Source organism: Terrapene carolina, unplaced genomic scaffold (assembly GCF_002925995.2).
Source record: "Terrapene carolina triunguis isolate 2854851 unplaced genomic scaffold, T_m_triunguis-2.0 Scaffold31, whole genome shotgun sequence".
In the NCBI taxonomy this organism is placed as follows: domain Eukaryota; kingdom Metazoa; phylum Chordata; order Testudines; family Emydidae; genus Terrapene; species Terrapene triunguis.
The window spans coordinates 3,428,263-3,455,864 of NW_020664382.1; the positions used below are offsets into that span (position 1 = coordinate 3,428,263).

General features: G+C 40.4%; 1 protein-coding gene across 1 annotated transcript in view; it reads left to right on the forward strand.

The window, feature by feature from the left end:
• Window positions 1-1,165: 1,165 nt before the first annotated feature.
• LOC112117822 (bromodomain and WD repeat-containing protein 1-like) overlaps window positions 1,166-27,602 on the forward strand; it is a 106,456-nt gene continuing 80,019 nt past the window's right edge. The window contains exons 1-12 of the mRNA XM_026651675.1: window positions 1,166-1,359; window positions 1,522-1,580; window positions 1,753-1,782; window positions 1,951-2,010; window positions 5,816-5,966; window positions 8,996-9,094; window positions 9,770-9,930; window positions 12,339-12,560; window positions 18,570-18,670; window positions 22,277-22,347; window positions 24,180-24,280; window positions 27,268-27,308. Of these exons, the coding sequence (XP_026507460.1) occupies window positions 1,302-1,359; window positions 1,522-1,580; window positions 1,753-1,782; window positions 1,951-2,010; window positions 5,816-5,966; window positions 8,996-9,094; window positions 9,770-9,930; window positions 12,339-12,560; window positions 18,570-18,670; window positions 22,277-22,347; window positions 24,180-24,280; window positions 27,268-27,308 (1,154 nt within the window). The 5' untranslated portion in view covers window positions 1,166-1,301. The remainder of the gene's footprint in view (window positions 1,360-1,521; window positions 1,581-1,752; window positions 1,783-1,950; window positions 2,011-5,815; window positions 5,967-8,995; window positions 9,095-9,769; window positions 9,931-12,338; window positions 12,561-18,569; window positions 18,671-22,276; window positions 22,348-24,179; window positions 24,281-27,267; window positions 27,309-27,602) is intronic.

Genomic DNA, 27,602 nt, shown 5'->3' on the forward strand with positions numbered 1-27,602 from the left:
GTTATATATAACATCTTAAGAGTTTGTATCGCAACTTCCACCTTTTCATGTTCTCTGTATGTATATATATCTTCCTACTATATGTTCCATTCTATGCATCTGATGAAGTGGGCTGTAGACCACAAAAGCTTATGCTCAAATAAATTTGTTAGTCTCTAAGGTGCCACAAATACTCCTGTTCTTTTTAAAGGCATAGTGTTGAGAGTGAAAACTAGTACAGTAAGGGACAGTGACCTGAACATGTTTGCAAGGCAAAACGACATGGGTAGTTCAAACCCTTTGGGCTCTTCGCTGGGAACCCAGTCCAGGGAAGTGCTTGGCCCATCTTGAGTTTTGGGAACCTTCAAGCGAGAAGCAGCCTGGAAGCAACACAGAGATGGCCAGGTCAGAGAAAGCCCCAGCGGCGCTAGTTTGGCACCGGCGGCTCCTGCCCTGGTTCGGGGGGTTTGGTCCCGCGGGTGGGAGCGCTCAGGGGACCCCACAACAAGGAGCCTGATTTAACATGGGGCATGGGGAGGTGCCGTTGTCGCTCGCTCCGTCACAGGGGTGCCGGGGGCAGCTGCGCCCTCGGGGAGGAGACGCGCGTTGCCCCGGCTCGGGCCGCCACCGCTCGCCCTTCCCCTCCCCGGGGGAGCCCGGCCGGTCCGCGCTGCACGAGCGGGCGCTGCCCTCCCAGCAGAGCCTGCCGAGACCAGCAGGCGCCTCCTGCCCCACCGCCTGCAGGGCCGCCGGCCCAGGCCCCGCGGCCCCTGCCCGCCACCACCAGCCCACTTTGGCCTCCGCCGCGGCGCAGCAGCTGCCGGCTGCTCCCACAGGCCGGCCGCACGCGCATCTCCCAGTCCCCCTCCCCCTCCTCGCCAACGTGCAGACGCTGCCTCAGTGCCTCCTCACTCTCTTTCTTCCTACATCCCCCTCCGCGGCCGGATCTCGCTTCCCCCCACAGTAGCAGTGGCGACCCCTCCCCCCGCCACTAGCTCCAGTACCGACAGGCCGCCGGCTACTTTTGACCCGAGAAGGGTTCAAAGAAGAATACAAACATTTCTCTCCCCCACCCCAGTCTCCCCGACTAGGGACTATTTTTTCACCCACCCCTCCCCGGCGGAGAAGACAGCCTCGGCACTGGGACGGGTCGCTCCGCGGCAATGGCGGCCGGGCCGAGGCTGAGTTAGAGCGAGGCGGGGGGAGACTCGCTCGCGGTGGGGGAGGCGCTGATAGGACTATGCCGAGCGGGGCCCTGCCCGCGCCAAACGCTGCCTGAGCCCGTGTCCTGCCGTGGCAGTAGCGGCTGGGCCGCCCCCGACATGGCCGAGCCCTCGGTCCCCTTCTCTGGCGGCGGCTCCCTGCCGCTCATTGAATCAGGTAACAGCGGAGCGCGTGAGGGAGCCGGCCGGGCGCCGCCGGTTCTGCTGCTCCCCGCCGCCGCCATCTTCCCGGTCATGATTATGAATTACAGTCGCTGAGGGGCTCCCCCGCCCCGCTGCTCAGCCCCGCGCTCATCGCTCTCCCCCGTCTCTCTTGCAGAGCTCTACTTCCTCGTCGCCCGCTTCCTGACCACCGGGCCCTGCCGGAGAGCGGCGGAGGTGAGTAGAGCCCGGCAGCGCCAAGCGCACCCGCCGCGGCCGCTGCTGCTGCCACCCAGGGCTCCGGTGCCTGGCCCCGAGCCCTGTGCAGCTGCGGCGGCCGCTGAAGAGAGGGCGAGGTTTGGTTCCCCCTCCCTAACTCGTGTGCATCTGTTTCTTCCTTCCCCTGCAGGTGCTGGTGCAGGAGCTGGAGCAGCACCAGGTCTGTGTGTGACTCTCTCTCTGCTGCCTTTCTCCCTCTCCTATCCTCTTACCTTTTCCCTTTAAGTCATTCATCTCTTTAAAAAAAACCAAACCCCACATTGTTTTGAATTTGATCTCCCCACCCTTCCCCTTTTAATCACTCATTTTTGTTTCTTTTTCAATTTAGTTGCTTCCTAAAAGGTTGGATTGGGAAGGAAATGAGCATTGTAGAAGTTATGAAGATTTGGTGAGATTTAAAAAACAACAACGTTGAATTAGAATGATAATGTTAATGTTAGACCCTCCACTTAATAAAAAAACAGCTGTTACATTTAATTATTTTTGTATTTCACCCTGGGTTTGGGAGGAGACAGAAGGCTGATTTTTAGAAGGGGTGTTTGACTTCTTTACCTTAAACTAACAAACAAAAACATAAGGGATTAGGGGTGTTTTTAATTGGAGGATATTGTTATGTAGCATAGGCGGGGCTTCGGGTTATGCCATTTGCCCGTGTTCCTGCCTACTTATGGGGAAGAGCCAATCTGTTAAGAGGTTTCATTTCTGTGTTTCACTCGGAGACTTGTTAAGCAGGTTTTGATTGGACGGTATTTATTTTCTATTTGGTTTCCTGCATCTGCTGCTTTCAACAGATTAGGAAACAAAATCACTGGTACAGAAATTGGGGGTGGGGACTTGTAGTGGCGTCTTTCTGATTTACTGGCCATACTAATCAAAATGTTCCGAAAGATGCCCTTTGGCTCAGGGCTGCACAACTTGTGCCAAATTAATTGCACTAAATGTATTTACAACAATTTCAGAGTAGAGATGTAACTGTTCCTGGTATTCTATTTTACTGTTTCTAAAATACTGCATGATAATGTGTGGCTATGTGGATACAAACTAAAGGGAGGACAGCATCAATAGGAAGTCTATAGTTCAGTTTATTTATATTACTTTAAAAAGTAATATAAATTAGCTTGGAGTGGTTAGTTCCAAGTAATAAACCAGCCTCTGAGTTCCTCTGCTAATCTTTGGAGTTTTACAATCAGATTCTGTTTTTTCCTCATGTTTTTCCATACTTTGACAAAGTAAAGTGGTATGTGACTGAAGGTACGGGGAAAGAGTGAAATTGACTACACATAATTAAAAAATGTGAAAAATGTAGATATACTTTTAAAAACAAAAAGGTAGCCACAAATGTAATTTTGAATTTGACAGTTCCCTTATTTGAGCAAATGTATGTAGTACTGCTTTAAATCAGTACACTGAAGGACCAATCCTGCTCACTTTACTTGCATGAAGTCAACAGGATTACTTTCCAAGATCTGGCCTAAATTTAGGTAAGCACAGAAAGTTTTCTTGTGAAGGATGTTACGTAGGCCCCAATTCTTCTGCAAATGTGGTGCTGGCATATTCCTATGCTGAGTCTCATTGACTTTGGGGCTTCATGCATCTGTCTGTGCATGTGATTTCCTAGGATTGGAGCCTTTGTGTATGTGTCTCCCTTCTCCCCTACAACAACAAAAAAATCCCTGTCTGTGCTGTTAATAGTTTAGGTTATCAAAATTTCTGCTTTTTAACATTTTTTTACTTTGCCATTTATGCTGTTTAGGTACTTTTAATTGTCTAAGTTTAAAAATAGGCTAATCAGTTTCATTCTTTTGGGTTTGGGTTTCAGGGACAGCTGGCAAACATTTAAGGCCCAAAACCAGCAATGTTGAGCATTTGGGTGTATTCCATGTCAAACCAAGTACTCATTACAGAATCTGAGCCTGAGCTTAAATAACTGCTGTCACGAAAACTCAAAACCAACCATTTTTTAAAAAATAATCTTTTATTAGGCTTCTTAAAACTTTTTAACAAGACTTACATTGGGTATAAATTACACGAAGGTAGTATCTCTTTTTATAAGCTGTATTTCGTAAATATACTTGAAGGGGAAAATTAAGCTTTCTACTTTGAAGCATCTTGATCAGTACTCTTGTATCTCTTTAGAGGATGTGGCAAACATTCTTCAATAAATGATGAAAAGATTTAAGTATACTTATTGATCTACCAAATATTGTTTAGCAATCAGTCTTAGTAACATAATTACTGTATTATACATTCAGATATGTTTCAGTGTTCAGTAACACTGACTCTTTCACTAAATTCATTTCTCAGGTTTTCAGATACTGAAAGTAATGTATAACTTTATTTCAGTGTCTGATTAATCACATTTTCTTTTCAGGCCAAAACCAGTATAAATGTTATGGTTTTAGAATTTTAAAATGACACTACTTACAGTACTGGATTTTTTTTAAGCTAATTTAATTAATGTCACTGACTGTCACTAATAATAAATAGTAAAAATCCCATTTAGTTGTCCTGTTTAAGTTCTGCTTAATACTTGTATTTATGTCAATTAAGTCACCTTAACATTAAGTGAGTTCCACTTTCAGATTCTTAGTGCTGCAGTATTTGGGTTTTAAACACTGCTGGGGATTTCTTAAAATTTCAATGTAAATAATCATTTTTATTTTTAAATTACAGAAAATTTTCTATTGGTCCTAAGTTTTTATTTATTTATTTATTTTAAACTTTAACTTTAAGGCAGGGATCGGCAACCTTTGGCCCGCGGCCCGCCAGGGTAAGCACCCTGGCAGGCCGGGCCGGTTTGTTTACCTGCCGCGTCTGCAGGTTCAGCCGATCGCGGCTCCCACTAGCCGCGGTTTGCGCCGCTTCCTGCCGCCCCCATTGGCCTGAAGCGGCGTGCCAAAGGTTGCCGATCCCCGCTTTAAGGTAATTTGGGTGTAATTTAAGTTGAGTTTGTCCTTTTTAAATATACAGAAGTCAAGGCACTGGTTTTGGTTCTCACAACTATAACTCATCCCCCATGTACGTATGAAACATGTATGCAGATTAAGACAAGTACTTGCCAAATGAGTGTACAGCAATAGTGTGTGGGGGTCTGATTTTTACTTTTCTGGTTATGGGGCAGCCTGAGCCTCAAGTTAAGGTTGACTTATTGAGATTTTGATATTTTTATCTTATGGGCACACTAATTCATACTTATAAACAAAAATTTGGCCAATTTGTGGAGGCTGTGGAAACCCTAACTTTGAATATGTGACTCCTACTCAAGTAGGTTGTCAGTCATGAAGTTGTATACATGTTTTTTGCAGTGAACTTTGAAAAAATGAAAATATGAGAAATAAAATGCGCATGCATTTTTGGTTGCAAGATGCTGTGCTTGTGTATACTTGGATTCTAAATCAAGTATATCTGAGAATCCTTTGTGAGTGGGTAAAGGTATTCCCCTAAGATGTCTGTGGAAGCTTTGGAAGGTTTGCCATTGAATTCAGTGAGAGTAGGATTGTTTGCTGCATTTCATAGTTTCCTTGAAGAATCCAATGCTCTTTCCAGAGGAGCTAGGTAGATGACTTAAGCCTTAAGTGATGTCAGTGGACTACAACTTTCCAGTTTGTACAACTCTTAGTCAACATTGCCAATTATATTCATTTGTCTCCTGCGTTTGACCATAACATAATTTTTTCTGACATACAGTAGACAAAAAATGAATCAAGGAGCCTTAGTATTTTTGTGGAGTGTTGGTTAAATCAGACAAAAAATAGTGAGCATGAGACATGATTATATCATGTAGAATTGAAACACTGAAATTTGTGTGCATCTGGAGCAAAGTGGTGGTGTTGCTTATGCTAAAGCTTTACTCTTAACTGTGGTAAAATATCTTTTATGGAAAATACTGAATATGAGAGGGTGCTCCAGTCTGAGCCGTTTGTGTGAAGTCTGTATTTTCTATAGTAAGATGCTGATGTATAGTAGATCTCTCTACAACAGCTTTCCCATTCCTGGATAATTTTTAAATTTTAAAAGTTTAAAGTTTAAAATTCATTACTGTAAAGATCAGAGTTTATATAACTGATTCTGCTCTATGAATTATATAATATAAATATTTAGGCACTTCTAAATGTTAATGTAAATACCGACATACATAGGATCATCTATTTTAGATATGCCATATATTTGTTTTAAACTTAAATTCTTATCAGGTCTTATCCAACAAACATGTGGCTCCAGATCATTTGTTGCAAATTTGCAAGCGTATTGGACCTATACTGGATAAAGAGATTCCACCCAGCATTTCAAGAGTGAATTCCTTACTTGGTGCAGGGAGGCAGTCATTGCTACGTACAGCGAAAGGTATTGTTTTGTTTTATTAATTATTTAAATTTTTGCAATGCAGTGGGGAGTGGGGCGGGAAGCCTGTCCAGGGGTCTGAGCGCTATTGCCATGTATTAAAAGTAAACCCTGCAAATTTTCCAAGACTAGGAGGGGAAACTGAAACAACCCTGGCCGCTAATATTAGCTATCGGCACACAAATAATCTGCAGTCAGCTCACTCCTCCTGCTCTGAAGATCAACAGATTTCGGCTATTTTGGACTAAGAATGGGGACAATGAATTGCAAAATTCAGACCACTGATAGAGAGTACTCTCTTAGCAGCTCCCTTTGTTTAATTTAGACTAAGAATGTTCTTGTTTGAGCACCTCCTCTGACCACTGTCATAGGGAATATCTTTGAGAAAGGGATGGGCTTGAATAGAAAGGGCCCAAGTCAGTTAGGGCTTTATAGGTCAAAAACAACAGACTGACTTCACCCATAATCCAGTAGAGAGCGAATGCAGATATCTCTCACCTTGTCTACCTAGTACTTTCCAAATACTTTGCCCAGTGCTTGGATAGGGGCACAGATGAGGGCTAGCTTGCTGATGTTCAATCCAGATAAAGTGGAAGTGATGTTGGTAGGATGAGGGGAAGCAACTGGAAGATAAGTCAGTGATTTGTATGTGTGCCTTTACTCTGGGTGTGTACCTGCTGTTTGTTATGAGCGTTTGAATACTGTTGGATTCCCAGCTGCTCTTAGTGACACCAATGACCAGGACAGCTTTTTTCATTTGCACTGGACCAGGAGTTGACAGTTTCTTTGACCCACACTTTGCTAATTTGATCCATGCTTTTGCTGTTGCAACAATTTAATCTTGAGGTATGCTATGCATGGAGGTATGTGTGAAACTTCACTTAAGCCAGCTTTTTCAGTTTCTGAGCAGATTAAGGTATAGTTCCACCTCCATAAATGTAGAAATAGATACTTGGTGATTATTGCTAGATTGTGAATGTCAGGTGATGAATGTTTAATTTTTGAGCAATGGTTGCACAATTGTTTCTTTCAGAGAGGCTGGCAACTTACTTTTCCCACAGAAAGTCACGACAACCTCTCTTTCAAAGGAGAGTTCCGTCCAATGGAGGTAGCCAGAACTAATCAAGCTGTCTATGACTGAACAGATCCACTGATTGAAAATTTGTGGGTGTTATGGAAGAGGCAAAGAAACCCTCTTCTCAGTCATGACAAGATGTTTTAAAAAACACAACCTTTTGCTACCTATCAGATTGGCATGAGACTACTGTCACCAGTGCTCTATCTGTCTTTAATCCCACTTCAGTTGTTGATGGGTCATTGGTAAACATGGTGACCTGTGAGAACAAAGTGGGGGAAGAGAATGCCTAAAAGCCACTTAAGCAATAGTTGAGGACGAAATATTATAAAACCCAACCCAAACCCTTCTTAGAGTAGTTTTTAATTGGAGTCATATCCTCCCTTGGAGCCTTTTGGAAATGCTCTGGTTTTTTATGCCTTCGTATACCATCAAGAGGTTCCTGACTTCAGCTGAGGTCCATTCCAATCTCAATTTGTGAAGATACCTCTCTGAGTATCTGCCTCAGATCATGATGGGGCTTTTCAGTGTATCAAGGCACTCTGTACACAAATGCCAGTCCCTTTTTGACTCTGCTTGTGGATCTCGAGGGATAACATGGTAGTGATCCATTTTTTGGAGTAGGAGAGCTCCTGCATTTTGTGTTTGATAGAAATGGCTCACTATATATAACACCACCAATTGTGCCAAAACCAATCCAGCAGTGTCTTCCCATTCACATTTTAGTAATACATGTGAAGTCGGGCCTCATTTCTGATCGTGGATGGTTGACAGTAATGCTAGGCTGGTGATTAAGTAATCAGTAAGACCTTCAGGTGTTTCTAGTGTATTTGTATGTGAGAGAAATTCTGTGGGGTTTGTATTATTTTTTTAACTGCATTTTATGGTGTGGACTATTTTAGCGGATGCCACTGCATTTCCCAGTTACCTCTCTTCTGCACTTCACTAGCTCCACAGTGAATGGGGCAGTGACTTTGCATTTGTTGTGAATCAGACTTGCCCCCATTTCAGCACTCGACCTGTTAAAATAAATAACTTTTAATATTGGGGAAAGTCTCCTCTCTTCCTGTAGTCAAACAGCTGACCCGCTGGCACAAATTTAAAAATAAATAAATAAATACATAAATAATAACAATAAAAAAAAAAGCTGCCTTTGGGCAGAAAACAGTCCTATAAAATGTCAGCCTAAAAGGTGACAGTGTTGAAAAGATATAAAACGGGTAGAATGGAAATTCTTGTGCAACCCGATCTGCAGTACTAGCTACTTACATATAACATGTAAAAAAGTTTCTTATGGTGATATTGGATGGACAGAGTGCAGTTCTTTGAGGGGGAACTTCTCGTTTTAAATAAATCTTTAAGTGCTTTCATTGTTTTGGAAAAAGGGACCCATAATACTTTTCAAGAATAGCCTAGACACATGTGATCTTATTTTTATTATCTGTAAACTGCCATGAAGACAGATGTTGCTAAAAATATATTTTGCAAAAAAACTTTATAAGTTGACTTCGAATAGCCAGAGTTATTTTGTTGCTTTATTTATAACCGCATCAATAATGCAGATAACTCAATTAGTAAATCATTTACTGTATAAATGTATCATCTGTATTTTGTGCAGAAATGAGTATGTTGGTACTTCACAAATAATTAAAGTCCTCTGAGCCTTTGGAGCAAGTGACTGTGTGTGTCATTATTAAACCTCCCTTGCCAGGACAGTATTGTAACCTGTCTTAAAACTAGGCTTTCAAACTGTTGTTGGAAAGTTTTAGGTTGAGAGGTTCTGAGCTTCTTCAGCTCTTGTTAAATTTAATATTGCGGTACGAGGCCCTTTGGCAGGCTTATTCATTACTGTTTTTGCTAAACTTTGTAATGGATTTCAGAACAGTAACATTTGTTTTGCTTTTCTGAAATGTGCTCTTATGGGTAACTTTCTATACAACTAACATTGATATCAAAGATTGCAGGAATACTGTTTGGAAGTGCTCTGCTTTAGCTGCTCTTCGTAGAGGAAGACCTCCTGAAATTCCTGTAAACTATGGCCCTCCACCAAGCATTGGTACGTAGATGATAAAATCACTTCTAACTTCAGTGTGATATGTATTTCTTGACACTTATATTCTCTATGCTTCTCTTCATATAAATAGTGATGGAAATTGCATTTAAGAACCAGCTCTAAAAGTTTACCTATAGAATCTTATATTACTTCAGTGGGGCTCTGCATGAGCACAGGGGTCCACCCATGTAGAATTCATTGCAGGAGAAAGGTGTTAGATTCTAAATGAAAGTCTTTCTGCTTTAAAAAACCCAGTGTACTAATAAGCAAATAGAGATACTTATGGTATCTGCAAGTCAGTGGTGTTTGGTTAAAAGGACTGTCTTGTTTATGAAAGTACATGGCAAAATGTGAGGTAGAAGATGCTGTCTGTCTTTGTAAAAAAAACTACTTTATTTGGGGCGAGATTACATTAAAAAGCTGCCCTGCTTCTTTGTAACATAAACCCACAAACTCAGAATAAACTTTGGAGTTCTGTACACAAGTTAGAGAGTCACTTTACTAAATCCAGTAATCTATTGGTTATGGAAGCAAGACAGAGTGGCTATCTACAGGAGACCTGTTTTTTTTTTTTTAATTATCATCTAAGCTCCCTAGAAATAGTTTTTAAACATGGCTTTTCACAGGATGATTTATTTTTTTTGCTTGCATTCTTTAATCTATTTGTATTTGTTTTAGTGGAAGTAAATCGTGCAAAACAATTAACTGGGTATGCAACATATAGAACATCATTTCCAGGAAGTATGTATCAGCACATAAGGATGCATAGGCGGATTCTTGGCCATCTCTCTGCAGTCTACTGTGTTGCATTTGATAGGACTGGACACAGAATATTTACTGTGAGTTGATGCTGTGAATGCTGGGTCTTCTAGAACTATTTCTAATTGGATATCGGGAAAGTAGCTTTTAAATGCTCAGTATTTATGCCTGAAATATTCAGACCTCAGAATTTAAAGTTTAGAAATAAAGCTAATTAGCTCCTGCACTTCATTTGGGTGAACTGTTTGGCATGTGTATGTAGGGGAGCATTTTTGAACTGTTAGCCGTTATTGCTTATTAGGTACTGATATCTACATACATGCTTTTTTCTTTGATACATTTCTTTGTTTTGGGTGTTGCATGTTTGTGAATAGTGGAGAAGGCGACTGGTTTTATGGTATAGAGCTTTTGTTTTAACTGCCGTTATTTTGTGGATTTGGTAATGGAGAGAACATTAACAAAAAGTCAGATTATTTTGATGTCATTTCAAATGTCTTCTGCTTGTGTTTGATATCAAAAACTGCTGTTATCTATTTGGATGAAACTAGGTTACTGTGAACTTCAGAGTAAGCCAAAATAACAAGGGATGACTTTTGTGTTATCAAACAGGCTGAAACTAACTTTTTTCCACTTAAGGCTAGATTAACAGAAGAATTTAAGCAGCTAAAAGGGAAGTTATATGCCTAAATTAAACATTTAGGCACCACTGAGATCCTCAAAACCTCTGCTCAGCTGGTGTCTAAAATTCCCCAGTGTGTGAGTTCCCACCAGCAGTGTTCCCTAGATGCCTAGGTTTCTGCTAATGAGTATGCACACACTCCAGGTGCCTCTCTCATGTCTAAGCCCCAGCAGGGTCTTCAGGCTGGGTGTTGCCCCACTTGTGAGGCTTGATCCAGTTGTTGTTCTCAGAGTATGCCAGAATACTCTGTCAATGTGCAAAGCAAACATGATTCTGGGATGCATTAACAGGTGTGTTGTGAGCAAGACACGAGAAGTCATTCTTCCGGTCTACTCTGCGCTGGTTAGGCCTCAACTGGAGTATTGTGTCCAGTTCTGGGCACCACATTTCGAGACAGATGTGGAGAAATTGGAGAGGGTCCAGAGAAGAGCAACAAGAATGATTAAAGGGCTTGAGAACATGACCTGTGAAGGAAGGCTGAAAGAATTGGGTTTGTTTAGTTTGGAAAAGAGAAGACTGAGAAGGGGACATGATAGCAGTTTTCAGGTATCTAAAAGGGTGTCATGAGGAGGAGGGAGAAAACTTGTTCACTTTAGCCCCTAAGGATAGAACAAGAAGCAGTGGGCTTAAATTTCAGCAAGGGAGGTTTAGGTTGGACATTAGGAAAAAGTTCCTAACTGTCAGGGTGGTTAAACACTGGAATAAACTGCCTAGGGAGGTTGTGGAATCTCCATCTCTGGAGATATTTAAGAGTAGGTTAGATAAATGTCTATCTGGGATGGTCTAGACAGTATTTGGTCCTGCCATGAGGGCAGGGGACTGGACTCGATGACCTCTCGAGGTCTCTTCCAGTCCTGGAATCGATGAATCTATGAATGCTGGGAGGGAGTGATGGGCTGGGGGGAGAAGGAGGCAGCCTGTCTTATCTTTATTCCAGTGGCTAGGGCACTCACTTGCATGTGGGAGTTCCTAGTTCGTTTCTCTCCTATACCTGATGTGGCGAAGAAATTTGAACTTGGATTTTCTACCTCTCAGGTGAATGCCGTAGCTCTTGGATTATACAGCAGACGTTCGCTAGAACGCGCGTCTTTATAGTGCGAATTCGGTTATAGCGGGGGACCGCGCATGGATTCCAAATTTAATTACCTTCATTGGAATCCATGGTAACGCGGTCCCCGTGTTAACGCAGGACCGCGCATGGATCCAAAACCCTGCGTTCTAGCGGGGGTCCGGTGTACTCATTTTTTTTCTCTTTGGCTCAGTGAATAATTATTTATGCACAATGGAGTAGCCTCAACAGGAGAGATTGAGACCCACACCAAAATATTCTATAGTCCAGTGGCTAGGACTCTCACCTGAGAGGTGGGAAATCCAAGTTCAAGTCCCTACTCCACATTAGACAGAGGGGGAAATTGAGTCTTCCACACCCCAGGTGAGTGCTGTACCCACTGGGCTAAAAGTTGGAGGCTGCTCCCTCCTCCTTCCCATGGTTGTTTCTTAACAAAAATAGCTTAGGCACCTAACTCCAGGTGAGGGTTCCTGGGTGAGAATCCCAAGCAGAGATAGATGCCTAATTCGATGAAAGGGATGTAGCTTTTTCACTAATTTTTGTGACTCGAGCCACTATGCAATATGACTAAATTTTAGGTTCCATAAACACCAATAGCATAAGCAGGGTTTAATAGAAAATCTTAATTTTCCAGACTCAGAATGTATTTCATCATCTTTAAAGACAAAACTGAAGCAGATAGTATCTTGAGTATTTATAAACTTGGACTTATGCCAGGTTCTGTAACCCTTTTTTCTTAGGGTTCAGATGATTGCTTGGTGAAAATTTGGTCAACTCACAATGGCCGGTTGCTCGCCACACTACGAGGTCATTCAGCCGAGATTTCTGATATGGCTGTGAATTATGAAAACACTATGATTGCAGCTGGAAGCTGTGATAAAATGATCAGGGTATGGTGTCTGAGAACTTGCGCACCAGTTGCTGTGCTCCAGGGACACACGGGATCCATTACATCTTTACAGGTATATTTCTAATGAATGGGCATGTCTATCCTTCGTCTTGTAGCTTTGTATTTTCAACATCTAATAGCACACAAGCATTAAAACATACTAATACCATAATGATGTTTAGTTTTATGCCTCCAAATTCGTTGTAAAAACCACTGACAGTTTGTGTAAAACAGAAGGTAACATGTTTTATTTGATCTTGTGGTTTTATTTCGCTGTTAGTAAGAATTGTAGTATTGGATAAAAATCTAGTATCTTATTTTGACAAATGTGTATATAAGCGAAAAGACTTGTCCAAATAGAAGCAAACAGCAATACGGTAAAAGACAACATTCAGGAGTCAGCTTTATTTTGCTGTTCTCTTGCCTGAGCCTGATTAATACACCCTACACTTCTAACTAGCTAGAATTTTGGCTGATAGTAGTGTTTTTAAAAAAAACTCACGCAGTCCTTAGATATTGTGACGGTCTTGACTTGAGGAAAGTACATATAAATATTTTTATAAGTGTTCCAGCAAATTGAAGTGCAAGACATGTTCAAAAAGCAAAGAGAGAAGTTTAGACATTAAACACTTAGCTGTCAGCAAGTTCAGGTGTTGTGAAGAGAGGAAGCCAGTTGCGGCCTCATGTGGCTCTCAAATCACAGAATTCCATTTATAAAAAAAGAAACGCAAAGGCACTAGCCTGGCTAAACCTATAAACAAAATCTGAGATAAATTGGACAAAAAATATAGGCCTGATCTATCATCAAAACTTAGGTCAACAAAGCTACGGCATTCAGGGGTGTGGAAAAATCTACACCTGAGCACTGTAGCTGTGCCAACCTAATCCCTGAGGTAGACATAGCTAGATCAACAAAAAAAGTTCTTAGATTGATCTATCTACTGCTGCTTTGGAAGTTGGAGTTCTTACAGTGATAGGAAAAACCCATTCCATAACTGTAGTCTGTGTCTATGCTACAGAGTTAGAGTGGCATAGTGTTACCAGATTTGCCCGTTACTTTGGGGTATGCTCATTTATTAAGGTTACTCTTCTTGGGGTAGGGGGGTTCTGTAATTCTATCAGTGTACTGCTTGTGTCACTTGTGTTTTCATACGGAGCTCTACTTCTCCCTTCTGCAAGTTCCCTCCCAATGGAGCTATCCTGCAGGACCCACGGTCCCCAGGGCTGGGTTCTTCCAGCCCTAGAATCGGATGAACGAACACACACACACACACACACACATTAACAGAGCGTGTCTGAGAGGACCGGGTTAATCAGCACTCCCAAGCTGACTCCTTTTATGTCACTGGATTTAGTAGGCTGGGTTGAGCAGCATTTCTAAGCTGTCACCCTTATATGCCCCTGGACTCAGCAGATTCATATGTCCCATGTTCAGCACATGTCCTGTGTTCAGTCCCTATCCCCACTTTCACATTACAATTGTCCTGGTAGTAACCCACCTGATGAGCAAACCCCACAGGATTTTTGTGCGCTGCAGGGATATTTATTTTAGGTACGAGGAGCTTTGCTGCAGAATGAATGAGGAAGCCAAAAAAACACCCACGGGGGGGCGGGCGAGAGAAGCAACCAGCTTAATCATGAAAGTTATTTATTGCCAGGTAATAACTATAGGGGAGCCAAACAAACAAAACAGTTATAATATTAAATCTAACTTAAATTTAATTATAAAAGTCAGGTTTAGAAAACTATAACTGATCACACAAGTCAGGGTCAGAAGGCTATACTGAGAGATAGAGAGAGATGGGTTCTCATCACTCCATGAAGCTTGAATCGATCGGGGTTCCCAGGTGGTGGTGGTAGCTGAGGGTCCGGAGTGCTGGAGACCTGCAGAGCCCCTGGCACGATCAGTCAGGAGAAGATGAAGTCCCAATGGAACTAATGCAGATTTTGGATCCAGGCATCAAAACACTTGAGCATGGGTAGGAGTTTTTGTAGGGGAAGAGCAATGGTTCAAGGGAGAACACTAGCTTTGTTTATGGCTAAACTGATGGCTCAAGGGAATATACCAAAGTTGTTTTGTTCAGGCTAGACAATAGGAGCTGATCATTCCTGCAGTGGGAGGTGTTCTTTCCAGGGAGCTCCCAATGTAATTAGGCAGGCGGCTTCAGTATTTTGGATACCAATAAAGGATTTATTACTAGAATTGGCCTGATAACTACTGAGCTGGGTGTGTGCAGGTGTGGGTTCATTAACATCTGGAGCAGAGATCCCCATCATGCAGTGCTTTTCTGGTCCCATAGTTCAGTGCGGTTCTTGCCTTGCAATCTCTGTTCTCTATTCTGTATGCTAATGGAGATGCCTCCCTGTCCCATCTTCAATGCAAATGAGGCTAGGGGAGTTTCCTTAATCCTGTCACCCTTGTCTGGAGGAGTTTAGGTGTCTCCCCCACTGCCTTTTCATTGCTTTTTGTAAGTCTTTCTTCTGATCTGCTTTGGTTCAAGCAGAGGCTGGGTGGGGGGAAGGTCTTTCATGAGTCAGACAGGATGGGTACTGCACCCTGGTTCCCCAAGAACACAGAGCTGATGGGTAACAATAGCTTCAGTGGTGTAGCTGTACTGCTGTAATGCCTCTAGTGTAGACATGACCGGGGATGTTTTTGTGTTGAGTCAGGAAAGCTAAAGAGAAATTAATTCAGTAATAGCAGTTAGACTAGTCAGAGGATGCACTAAGATTAGCTATCCTATAGGAGGACAAGTACCTGACTCTCAATTGGTGGCCACAGTCTAGGGAAATTCTGCTGCCCATGTGATAAGAGCCTGGACTTAATGGCTCTGTTATGTTAATACCCTCTGACAGTGAAAATTAGTTACTACTTTTGTATTTTGAGACAAATCACTTTGAGACAAATAACTCCTAATTCATCCAGTAAAAATTTTACAGCAAATTGATGTTCTGATAGGTTGGAGGGGGAAGTAAATGTGGCAGGTTATTTTAAACTTTGTGGTTTTGACATGACTGAATTTTCTTTCAAAGTATATGTATGGTATTGACATATTTACCAGTACTAAGGTCAGAATTTTCAAAACTATAGGTGTCTAAAGTTTGGCTTCTAAATCCGTGGGGGGGTGGGGACCTAATGAAAGTTACTGTGGTTTTCTGACATAACCCCTTCTTCCACTGAAGTTAATGAAAGAATAGTTTTGGTTCTTTTTTAATAAAAGGACAGTATTAGGGTAAAAATTATATATTTCATTTAAGAGAATACATTAATACTGAATGATACAAAACAAAAATAAAACTCATATATGCACGAAAACATACTACCTCGACTGTTTTATGTCAACATAAATTATTAAAATCAAGACTTTAAAATATTGTAATCTTGTCACTTGTTTCCATTTCTCTCAGTTTAGAGTAAAAATAGACTAATCAGTTTCATATCTCACTTGTATGTTAGGATATTGTGAATATTGCAGAGGAATATTCCTTTCAAAGAACTATTTCTCAGGTTTAATATCAATTTATTTTAAACTTACCCCATAAAATATTCTAAAACTTTATATTTCAGAATTAAATTGATTTGATAATGTGTTAAGAAAAACACACTATGCTTGAGAAACAGCAGTCCACAGTTTCTGACTTTATCTTAAAACACGCAAACATAGGACTCGTATTTTGGGAATAAATGCACAAGTTTATTCTGTATGTTCTGTTGTGTGTAGTAGGTAATCCACTCTCTACTTTCAATATATAATGTACACACCTCTACCTCAATATAACGCTGTCCTCGGGAGCCAAAAAATCCTACCTCGTTATAGGTGAAACCGCGTTATATCGAACTTGCTTTGATCCACCGGAGTGCGCAGCCCCGCCCCCCCCGGAGCACTGCTTTACCGCGTCATATCCGCATTCGTGTTATATTGGGTCGCATTATATCGGGGTAGAGGTGTACTTTAATGTGAGTGCTGTGTTTTAACCATAGTCTTTCAAACTTTGCATATTTTAGGACCTTGTAATTCCACTTTTAACAAATCATACAGCAGGTTGTTTATTAGAAAATTTATACAATTTGCCACCAGTGCAGGCTGGTTTGGGGGAGAGGAGCGGAAGGCTGGCATCTTCACCACACCCTTGTCTTACAGAAATCAATAGAAGATAAGTTCTCTTTCACCCAATTCTGTTTCCCTCCAGCACTCTGGAGTTGAGGTTCCTTTTCATTCCTGCACAGTTTGTGGTGCTTGTAAGCATTGCTTTGTCTCAGCACCCATTATACGTGACTTTTAAAATGCAGAACGCGAGTAGGCTGGTGGATTTGTTGAGTATTTGTACCTGAGACAGTTGTGTTGAATTTTCTTGTTGGCTGCTAAGCTTTGTGACTTTAATACTACTTTTACAAAATTGCATAAGGTTTTTGGTGTTGGGAAGAGTTGAAAAAAGTTAACCACTGTGTATGTTGCTTTTCACATCTCCTGTGTAGCTCTTTTTAAAGAGGTAGTCACCTGCGTAGCTTTGAATCAGTATCCTTAAAGAAAAGCATCAATATGTGAACTTACATGTACAGAGCAAGTTACCTGTAAATGGTTAGACCAGGGGTAGGCAACCTTTCAGAAGTGGTGTGCCGAGTCTTCATTTATTCACTTTAATTTAAGGTTTTGCGTGCCGGTAATACATTTTGACATTTTTAGAAGGTCTCTCTCTATAAGTCTATATTATATAACTAAACTAATGTTGTATGTAAAGTAAACAAGGTTTTCAAAATGTTTAAGAAGCTTCATTTAAAATTAAATTAAAATGCTGATCTTACGCCACCAGCCTGCTCAGCCCGCTGCCAGCCTGGGGTTCTGTTCACCTAGGCTGGCAGCGGGCTGAGCTGGGCCTGCGGCTGGGATGCCGGCTGGCAAGGGGCCGGCAGCCGGGACCCGAGACCTGGGGGGGGCGGTTTCAGGGGTCAGGGCAGAGGGCTGGGGGTGCAGGGCAGAAGGCTGGGTGTGTGGGGGGGTTCAGGGGTCAGGGCAGAGGGCTGGGTGTGTGTGGGGGGTTCAGGGCAGAAGGCTGGGTTTGGGGGGGGTTTAGGGGTCAGGGCAGAGGGCTGGGTGTGTGTGGAGGTGCAGGGCAGAAGGCTGGGTGTGTGTGTGTGGGGGGGGTCAGGGCAGAGGGCTGGGGTGCTCGGCTCGTGGGGGTGCTCCCAGCTCCCTGCCCTAAGCGGCTCATGGCAGGGGGCTGGAAGGGATATGCCCTTTTCCACCCCCCTTCCCCAAGATCCCGTCCCTACCTCTTCTCTGCCTCCTCTACGGAGCAGGAAGCATGCTGCCGCTCGGCTCTGCTCTGCTCCGCTCCCCCTCCCCCTCGCAAGGGCCATCAGCTGATCGGCGCAGGGAGGGGGAGGAGGAGGGGTAGGAAAGCACCACGCTGGGGGAAGAAGCGGGGGAGTGGGGAAGCTTGGCTGCCGCAGGACCAAGCTTCTGCCTCCTGCCCCCGCAGGGGAGAGCAGTGGGCGGGGAGGACTGAGTGGGGCTGAGGGCCGGGACCTAGGCAGCGTGCCACTCAAAATCGGCTTGTGTGCCGTGTTTGGCAGGCGTACCGTAGGTTGCCGACCCCTGGGTTAGACAACGCTAGTTTAAGTGTGTGACCTGGTTAAAACAGAACATATAACAAGTACCTGCTTAGTGCAGATTTCCTCCACTGTCTTTAGAATGCTGTGTTTGCTACCTAGAACAATTCACTGACAAATTTTCAGTGAACTGCGATAGTCAATTGAGATTTTTTTTAAAAGGAGTAAAACATCTCTTGCACTTGCCTCTTTTTTTCTTTTAAATATAGTTATGGCTGGTTATGGCTGGAATACACAAGATAAACCCAACTTAAAACCTTCTATTTCAGGACCTATAACTTTGTTGTATGTGTCAGCAATTGAATTTCAACTGTTCCCATAATTCATTAGAATCTAGAATAATTAAATTATATGAATTTGTAAAAAGTTAACTTATTTTCTTTCTTATGAAATTTCAAACAGGGAACATTGTCATTAAAAAAAATTGCAAGTTTTTAGCTTAACATTTCTTGTGTATGGCTTTAACTTTAGTTTAGTCCAATGGTCAAAGGCTCCATGCGCTACATGGTCTCTACTGGTGCAGATGGAACAGTTTGCTTTTGGCAATGGGATGCAGATTCCATGAAATTCAGGTATGTAAGTGGGTTCCTGTTTAGCTCTTCAGATGTCTTCCCTTTCTTGATTATAAGATGGCAGTTATTTTGTGGAGTGTAAATTGACTTTTTAAATATAAATAATCTTTTGATGTTTACACATAGAAAAGCTTAAAATATCCCATACAGCAGCCTACAGAATATTTAAGTGCCATTACACACTGCATTCATTACAGACTTGTGCTCGATTCATTGTCCTGAGGAATGAACAGACCAATTCACTAGATTCTTACGACATCAGAAACACTGTGGGAAAAGTAAAATGGAAAATCTTAGTATATTAGACCCATATAGTAAAGGTATTTTTGCTGTCTGAGTTTGACAGTCCTGTTGTTCTGGGACCCCCTACTTTTGTTCATTTAATGAAACTTGTGTGTACAAGTGTATTTAAAAGATGCTGTTATCATGTTCAATTCATAACTGCCACAATTTACAGTTTTGATATGGAATTTGTTTACTAAATTAGTAATATTCCTAGTACTAAGCAGGAATACATGATCAGAATATATTTAACATTACTCCATGGAAGTGGTCATAATATCTAATACAGAATACTCAAATTTGTTGAACTGTTCCAGTATGTCTAATGTGGAAACTTCCAGTACTTGAGCAAAAAAGCCTGTAATTCAGATTGTGAAAAGAAGTCACTTACGCCTGTGCCAGTGAAGTCAGTGTAGTTGCAAAGGTGTTACTAAGTCACAGTTTGGCTCAAAGAGCATTTTACTGATACGTGACACAGAAAAGTCCAAGGTTCACTCTCTGTTCCCAGTTTTAGTTTATAGGGCTAGTAGTTTAAAAATAAGTTTAAAAAATAAATACAAGTAACATTTACTTCTATAGTGCATTTCAACTGTAGATCTCAAAGCACTTTACATTTAATATTATTGTGTTCAAAGTCCCCAATCAGGATTTGGCCCCCATTGTACTGGGTGATGTACAAACATAAGACATAATTCTTGCGTTGTTATATGAGGGAGTTTTGTAAACAAAATACCTGTGTTCTGGAAGTCATTAAGGTAATTAACATGGAAACACAAAATGCCATTTTTACAGTTAATTTTTGGAGTAGAACAGCATTTCAGTTACAGGATTTTTTTTCTTAATTAACAAAGTTGGGCATATAACTGACTTTTTAAAATCTTACCTTTTCATCTCTCCCAGATCCATATTTATCAGTATCTATTCCATGAGTGATTACAATATATGCTTAGCTGGTGACATTGCATCGTCACAGAGCATGAAACCAAGCTTTTTACTCAACAGTTGCATATCTTTGCAAAACTTTGATTTTTAAATCTGTTTTACACCTCATAAAATTACATGAAACTGCAGAATCCTGGGAAATACCTTACCCCTGTAGGCCAAGCTCCATATGTGATGCAATGTAACCAGCATAGCACTTATTGGACATGTCATGGAGTGTGTAAATCAGATTTGCAAAGAAGAGAAAACCCAAACTGTGGGGAACTCCATATTACCTCTGCTCTTTCAGTGTGTGTATTCATAAATTCACGAATATATTTAAAAAAAAATTAGGACTGTCAAGTGATTAAAAAAATTAATTGCGTGATTAATCTGATTAATCACATGATTAACCAACAATAGAATACCATTTATTTAAATATTTTTGGATGTTTTCTACATTTTCAAATATATTGATTTAAATTACAACACAGAATACAAAGAGTACAGTGCTTACTATATTTATTTTTTATTACAAGTATTTGCACTGTATAAAAACAAAAGAAATAGTATTTTTCAATTCACCTCATACAAGTACTGTAGTGCAATCTCTTTATCATGAAAGTTGAACTTACAAATGTAGAATTATGTACGAAAAAAACTACATTCAAAAATAAAACGTAAAATTTTAGAGCCTGCAAGTCCACTCAGACCTACTTCTTGTTCAGCCAATCACCCAGACAAACAAGTTTGTTTACGTTTGCAGAAGATAATACTGCCCGCTTCTTGTTTACAATGTGACCTGAAAGTGAGAACAGGTGTTCTCATGGCACTGTTTGTAGCAGGTGTCGCAAGATGTTTATGTGCGAGATGTGCTAATGTTTCATATATCCCTTCATGCTTCAACCACCATTCCAGGGGATATGCATCAATGCTGATGATGGGTTCTGCTCGATAACAATCCAAAGCAGTGCAGACTGATGCATGTTCATTTTCATTATCTGAGTCAGATGCCACCAGCAGAAGGTTGATTTTCTTTTTTGGTGGTTCGGGTTCTGTAGTTTCTGCATCAGAGTGTTGCTCTTTAAAGCCTTCTGAAAGCATGCTCCACACCTTGTCCCTCTCAGATTTTGGATGGCACTTCAGCTTCTTAAACCTTGGGTCGAGTGCTGTAGCTGTCTTTAGAAATCTCACATTGGTACCTTCTTTGCGTTTTGTCAAATGTGCCATGAAAGTGTTCTTAAAATGAGCAACATGTGCTGGGTCATCCATCTGAGACTGCTATAACATGAAATATGTGGCAGAATGCAGGTAAAATAGAACATGGGACATACAATTCTCACCCAAGGAATTCAGTCACAAATTTAATTAACACATTTTTTTAATGAGCATCATCAGCATGGAAGCATGTTCTCTGGAATGGTGGCCGAAGCATGAACGGGCCTATGAATGTTTAGTATATCTGGCACGTAAATACCTTGCAATGCTGGCTACACAAGTGCCATGCAAATGCCTGTTCTCACTTTCTGGTGACATTGTAAATAAGAAGTGGGCAGCATTATCTCCTGTAAATGTAAACAAACTTGTTTGTCTGGGTGATTGGCTGAATAAGAAGTAGGACAGAGTGGACTTGTACACTCTGAAGTTTTACATTGTTTTGTTTTTGAGTGCAGTTATGTAACAAAAAAAATCTACATTTATAAGTTGTACTTTCACGACAAAGATTACAATACAGTACTAGTATGAGGTCAATTGAAAAATACTATTTTTTATCATTTTTACAGTGCAAATATTTGTAATAAACAATATACTCTTTGATTTGAGTTACAACACAGAATACTACACCTCTACCCCAATATAACGCTGTCCTCGGGAGCCAAAAAATCTTACCGCGTTATAGGTGAAACCGCGTTATATCACACTTGCTTTGATCTGCCGGAGTGCGCAGCCCCGCCCCCCTGGAGCACTGCTTTACCGCGTTATATCCAAATGACTGTTATATTGGATCGTGTTATATCGGGGTAGAGGTGTATATGAAAATGTAGAAAAACATCCAAAAAAATTTTCAGTTGGTGTTCTATTGTTTAACAGTGCGATTAAAATTGTGATTAATTGCAATTAATTTTTTTGAGTTAATCACATGAGTTAACTGCGATTAATCAACAGCCCCCTTTCTCCCCCGCTCCAAAAAATCAAACGCACAATAATTTGATGTCTTGGATGGAAACTGAGCTTACTGTAATTCTGACTTCTCACAAAGAAAACGTACATCACTTTAGATCCTTGACATTGGTGATTGTGCATGTGTTTGTGGCAATGTGTACTCAGATTTTGGAAGATTGTGTTAACCTTTAATCTTTACATTGCATGTCCTGATTTTTCAGCAACTTTTTTCTTTTAAAGTAATCGGCCAGTGAAGTTTACAGAGAAATCCAGACCTGGAGTTCAGATGCTATGTTCTTCTTTTAGCATTGGTAAGTTGTATGCATGTTGATATTGGCCATTTTTTCATTTTTTCCCACTAATCTACAAAAACATTGTCAATTTCAACTGTCCTGCACTTGTAATAAATCTTATAATTCCTCTCCTTGCACTCCAGAATTGGATGTAAGGATCCATATAACTTTATCCTGTTCTTTGTACAAAACCTCGTTTTATAGAATCCTAGAAATGTAGGGCTAGAATGGACCTAGAGGTTATCTAGTTCAGCCCCCTGCCCTGAGGCATGCCTAGACCATCCCTGACAGATGTTTGTCCAACCTGTTTTAAAAATCTCCAATGACAGGGATTGTACAATCTCTTGCAGAAGCCTATTCCAATGCTTAACAACTCTTACAGTTAGGTTTTCCATAATATCTAATCTAAATCTGCACCCCTGACTCCTTCACACTTGCTCCCAGATCCCTACAGTCATTGCTGATCTGATTAGGGTCATACCTGGCAGTATCATAAGTGTCCACATGGATGAGCAGCGTGGGGTAGTTGTCAGAGAGACTGATGAACCTTTCCATAACACCTTGGATGCAGGCTCCAGGCAGGTAGTGCATCTTCTGGGACAGCCGATCAGGCCAGCAGATGGATAATGTTTAGCATCTGGGAAAGAATGGACAAGACTTTCTTAACAAAGAACTTGTTACAACTGAACCTTGCAAGTTACTTTGCCCTCTCCTGTGCTGAGCACATCAGCTACTTCTGGAGCACTCTTTTCTGGTTGGGCAACAAGAGTATAGCTGTAAATACAATGTTGGGCTCCTACATGACACAGAACGTGACTGACATGCCCTATTGATACCTCCAGCCTAGAGAACTACATGATCTCTTGCATTTTCAGTGGGGATCTATCTATGTATCTACTCTGTGCATTCAGTAATGCTCTGAAGAGTCATCACAAAAACAATAGGTTGGCAAAAGGTTTGTGACAAATCTGCTGCTGCTTTTCTGGCTTGTGATTGGAGGATGATAGCTCATACAGGAGGGGGAAGGTTCTGTAGCCATTAAGAGGACAGTTGGAGACCTGGCGGGACAGCACTGAAGGTAGCTGTTCCAGGTGGTTACTGAGCTGGGGTTTCTGGAGTTGGATTCATCTGTATTAAGAGAAGCAGGATACATGTACGTAATGTAAATAAAATACACAGTGTGACTTCCTATCAGTATTTCTCCAGTAACCAAAACTGACCAACTGTAAGGCCCTGAAATTCACCAGAATTCTTACAAGGGGGCAACAGTATATTTAGAATGTGTAATGTGAATTTATTGGCTTTGCATGCACTTTGCACATGGCTTAATGTCTTGTATGTTTTGACCATGCTTCTTTCAGTTCCCAGTGGTTGGATGAATCCTTTATAAACAAAAGCAGGAGAATGAAAAATATATTGTCTGGATTCCCCCCCCCCCCCCTTTACTCTTTCCCGGCTATAAAATCTCTCATCTTGACCCTTCATTTCATTTACAATGTGGGTATTTCCAGTGAAGAATAGCCAATGTAACACTCTTTTGAACTATGGAGAAGTCTTTCTACTCTTAAAAACAGTAGATAATTTTAGCTGCAACCTTGTTTTAGAAAGTTCTCACTATTATACTTTCCTTTAATCTTTCATACTAAAATTTAGTGATTTTACTTTTTTATTATTTATGGCTAAAAAAGGATTTGTTAAGAAAAATGCAGTTTCACCCCACATTTGTATAGTGGGAAAAGAGCAAGATATTTGACACTGTCAGGATTTTAATCCATCATGTTCTACCTGATATTGTAACAAATGAAAATTCTTATCCACGTCAGCTTTTTAATTACTGTTTGAATTTTCAGGTGGTACGTTTCTAGCAACAGGCAGTACAGATCATGTTATCAGGATGTATTTTTTTGGCTCTGAAACACCTGAAAAAATAGCTGAACTGGAAAGCCATGCTGTAAGTAAGATTGTTAAATCTACAAGTCACCTATTTAAAATACTTGAAGAACTGTGTTGGGGCTTCTAGCAGCATTCTAGATATGGTTTTAAAAGTTTACTGGATTAAAATTTTGCATACTGGTGTGAAAATATAAGTGACAGTAACGTGAAACACTTATATGGGTTTAATGAATTGAAGGAGCATATCACAATGATATTCTTTTAAGTATGTTTTATTTTAAGTATGTTTCATACACTAAAGCCTCCTTATACAGTTCTGCAGGTGTAAAGTAAGGTAAATGTTGTTCTTATTTTAAGGTTTTATACCACTGTAGAAGTGTAATTTATTACAGCACCACAAATGAAAGTACACACATCTTGCATGTTTTACATTAGAATTTGTTTCAGGTTTTAATGTTAAACATGCAAGACATAAGTGTGTATTTTCATTTGTGATGCATTAATACATATCGGTTATACATGCTAAAATTGTTGTATTTATCACTTATGGATTTAAGCTTGCAATACTGTATGGTATAACTTGAAATTCAGTGACTATTTTAGATCAGAAGTACAGTTAGTCGGTATTTTCAATAAATATTTCTTCTTACAACATAAGTATTAGGGCCACTAAAGGCCACTTGAGTTGCATTAGTCTGACTCCTTGTATTTGATAGGACTGCTCCCAACATTGCTTTCCCTAATGGCTTATGTAACCTACTGAGTATCTACAGTGATGGTGCCCAATTTTCTCTTCAATTGCTCTTACTGTTAATAACTTCCTTAATGGCTAGCCTAAGTATTTTCTAGCATGTTCCCTGCTTTAAAAAAAAAAAAAAAAAATCCTTCCTTTATAGATGTTCTCTGGGGCCTGATTCACATTTATACTGCTCTGGAAGTGTAAAGGAGCCTTAAAGCAAGAATAAATTACATTTACCCTTACTTCACACTTGCAGAACTATAAAAGGAGGCCTTAGTGTATGAGAATTTGGCCCCCTGTGTTTATAGGCATTGTGATCTTGGGTCATTCTCCATAACATAAAAACTTAGCTTCTCTCCTTTGGTTCTTGTAAGTGTTATTGCTGCCTTATTTGGTAATTTGATTTAGTGTTTCTCCCGTTTATTGCTCATTTCCTGTAGTAACGAGATATCTACCCTTTATTATGGGTGCAGAAGCATTAGAGGAATGTAGACTAGCAAGCATGCTTACTTTTAATTTGTATATTATACCATTTTTTAGAGAGAGAGAGAGAGAGAGAGAGAGAGAGAGAGATGTATATGTAGAGAGAATGAAGGTGGGGGTGGAGGGGCAGGTAATATGTAATTCCATAGGACCACGGTTTTAGCAGTATGAGTTGGGAATGGTTACATTACTTGTGTGCCAATAAACCTTAATACATTAAGGTGTGGTATATAATGTGTACCACATGCTTTATAAAATAGGGTTTGAGGTTTTTAAATTTTTTTATGTATCATTCGCCTATGAAGTAAGGCATCTTTAGCACCATGAGTCCAGCTGTACAGGACTCTAAAGAGATACAAAACTATCAAATGTGTTTAAAACACCTCTACATGTCAGTTTTAAAGACAGATACCTTGGTAATTTTCAGGGTCAGAAACAAGAATTGTGTCTGGTTGGAAAGTGGTGTATTCACTTAGTGTAAAAATCCTATTTCCAGAGCTCATAAGTTGCTTTTTATCATACCTTAAACTTATCACTTGTGCAGGACAGGGTAGTGCATGTCCTGGGCCATGGGCGGGTGTGGTTCATGGAGAGGATTCTATATTTAGGCCCAGGAGAAGAGAACACATTTTTCTGGCAGGTTAATTTTTTTTAAATGACTGAAGCTGTTTAGAAGTTTTAAATGTTAGAATAGGTGTTAGTGGTGATGCACTAGTGGTCGGAGTGTAAGTAAGTGTGTCAAAGATGTATGAGAATTACATTTTATCTGTAGATCTGAGGTCTCAATGTGGTTATTAAATTTTTTCCCAAGAGTTATTAATGGCTTTTTAAATACTTACTATCTTCCTTTGTATCTCTGTTTCAGTTGCTTTCTTTCCAAATAATACTTTAACTTCCTCATTTTAATTATATGTTTTGGGGGGTGATAAGAGTTGATGAGTGTTGATCATTACCTTTAGGGAAGACTTCCAAAACTTGCAAATTTTCTGGCGTGGGTACATCATCTACTTGCCCATTCATTTTATATTGATGAAAATGAATAGCTAACTGTATTTCGTGTCTGGGGGGAACTTGCTTACTCTGCGCAAATATAATTTTGCTGTTGAAACCAGTTCCTCTAGATTCTAACTTGCTTAGAATAGTGAAAGTCCAAATTCAAATGTGAGTTAAATGCCTAGTTGCTAATGGGAAGTTACTTATTGATGGGTTTGTAACGTTTCACAAATTCATTCCAAGTACGTTAACAAGATGAGTTTAAAAAGTGGACCATTCTTTTAAAAGTTGCAATTTAAATTTAGCATCAGAACATTAGCAGATTCTACTAAGATAATTGTGTAGGGATCTGCTGACCTTGCAATTATACGTACCAGTTAGGATCAAAAAAATTCTGTACTGTGAAACTGTTTAATCAAAAACAACGAGGAGTCCTTGTGGCACTTTTGAGACAAACAAATTTATTTGGGCATACGCTTTCGTGGGCTAAAACCCACTTCATCAGGTTTTAGCCCACAAAAGTGTATGCCCAAATAAATTTGTTCGTCTCTAAGGTGCCACGAGGACTCCTCATTTTTGCTGATACAGACTAACACTGCTACCACTCTGAAACCTGTTTAATCAAAATTTGTTCTGAAATGGGACAGTTTTCTGCAGTGTGTTGCAAAAGAGATCACATTCTCTGGGACTTGGCTAATACTTTTTTCTGTTCCTATATGTTAACTTCTTTTGTGAAGAAGGCTGCGTACATTTTCTAAAAGAAATTAAGTTCCCGATTTAAAATAATTTAACTTCTAACCTCTCTCTCAAAAACTTTTTTTCTTTTGCAGGACAAAGTCGACAGCATTCAGTTTTCGAACGGTGGTGATAGGTATGTTGCAAGACTCAACATGTAAATATGTCCTTTAAATGTTTTGGCATTAAATAACTATTGTCACACTCATGGAGTGCTCAACTAAGAAAATCTGATATAGCTATAATTTGAAGGATGATCTACGTTTCTCTGGAGTGCAGTGTTCACTTTCGTTTCAGCTCTGTGCTTTTTTTCCCTGTGAATATTTTAACATATCTTCTATTTGGATAAGCTGATTTCTTTAAATATTATTATTATTCTATGGGAAAGTGTTGTCATATATCTAATAAGAATTAAGGGTTGGCTTTTCAA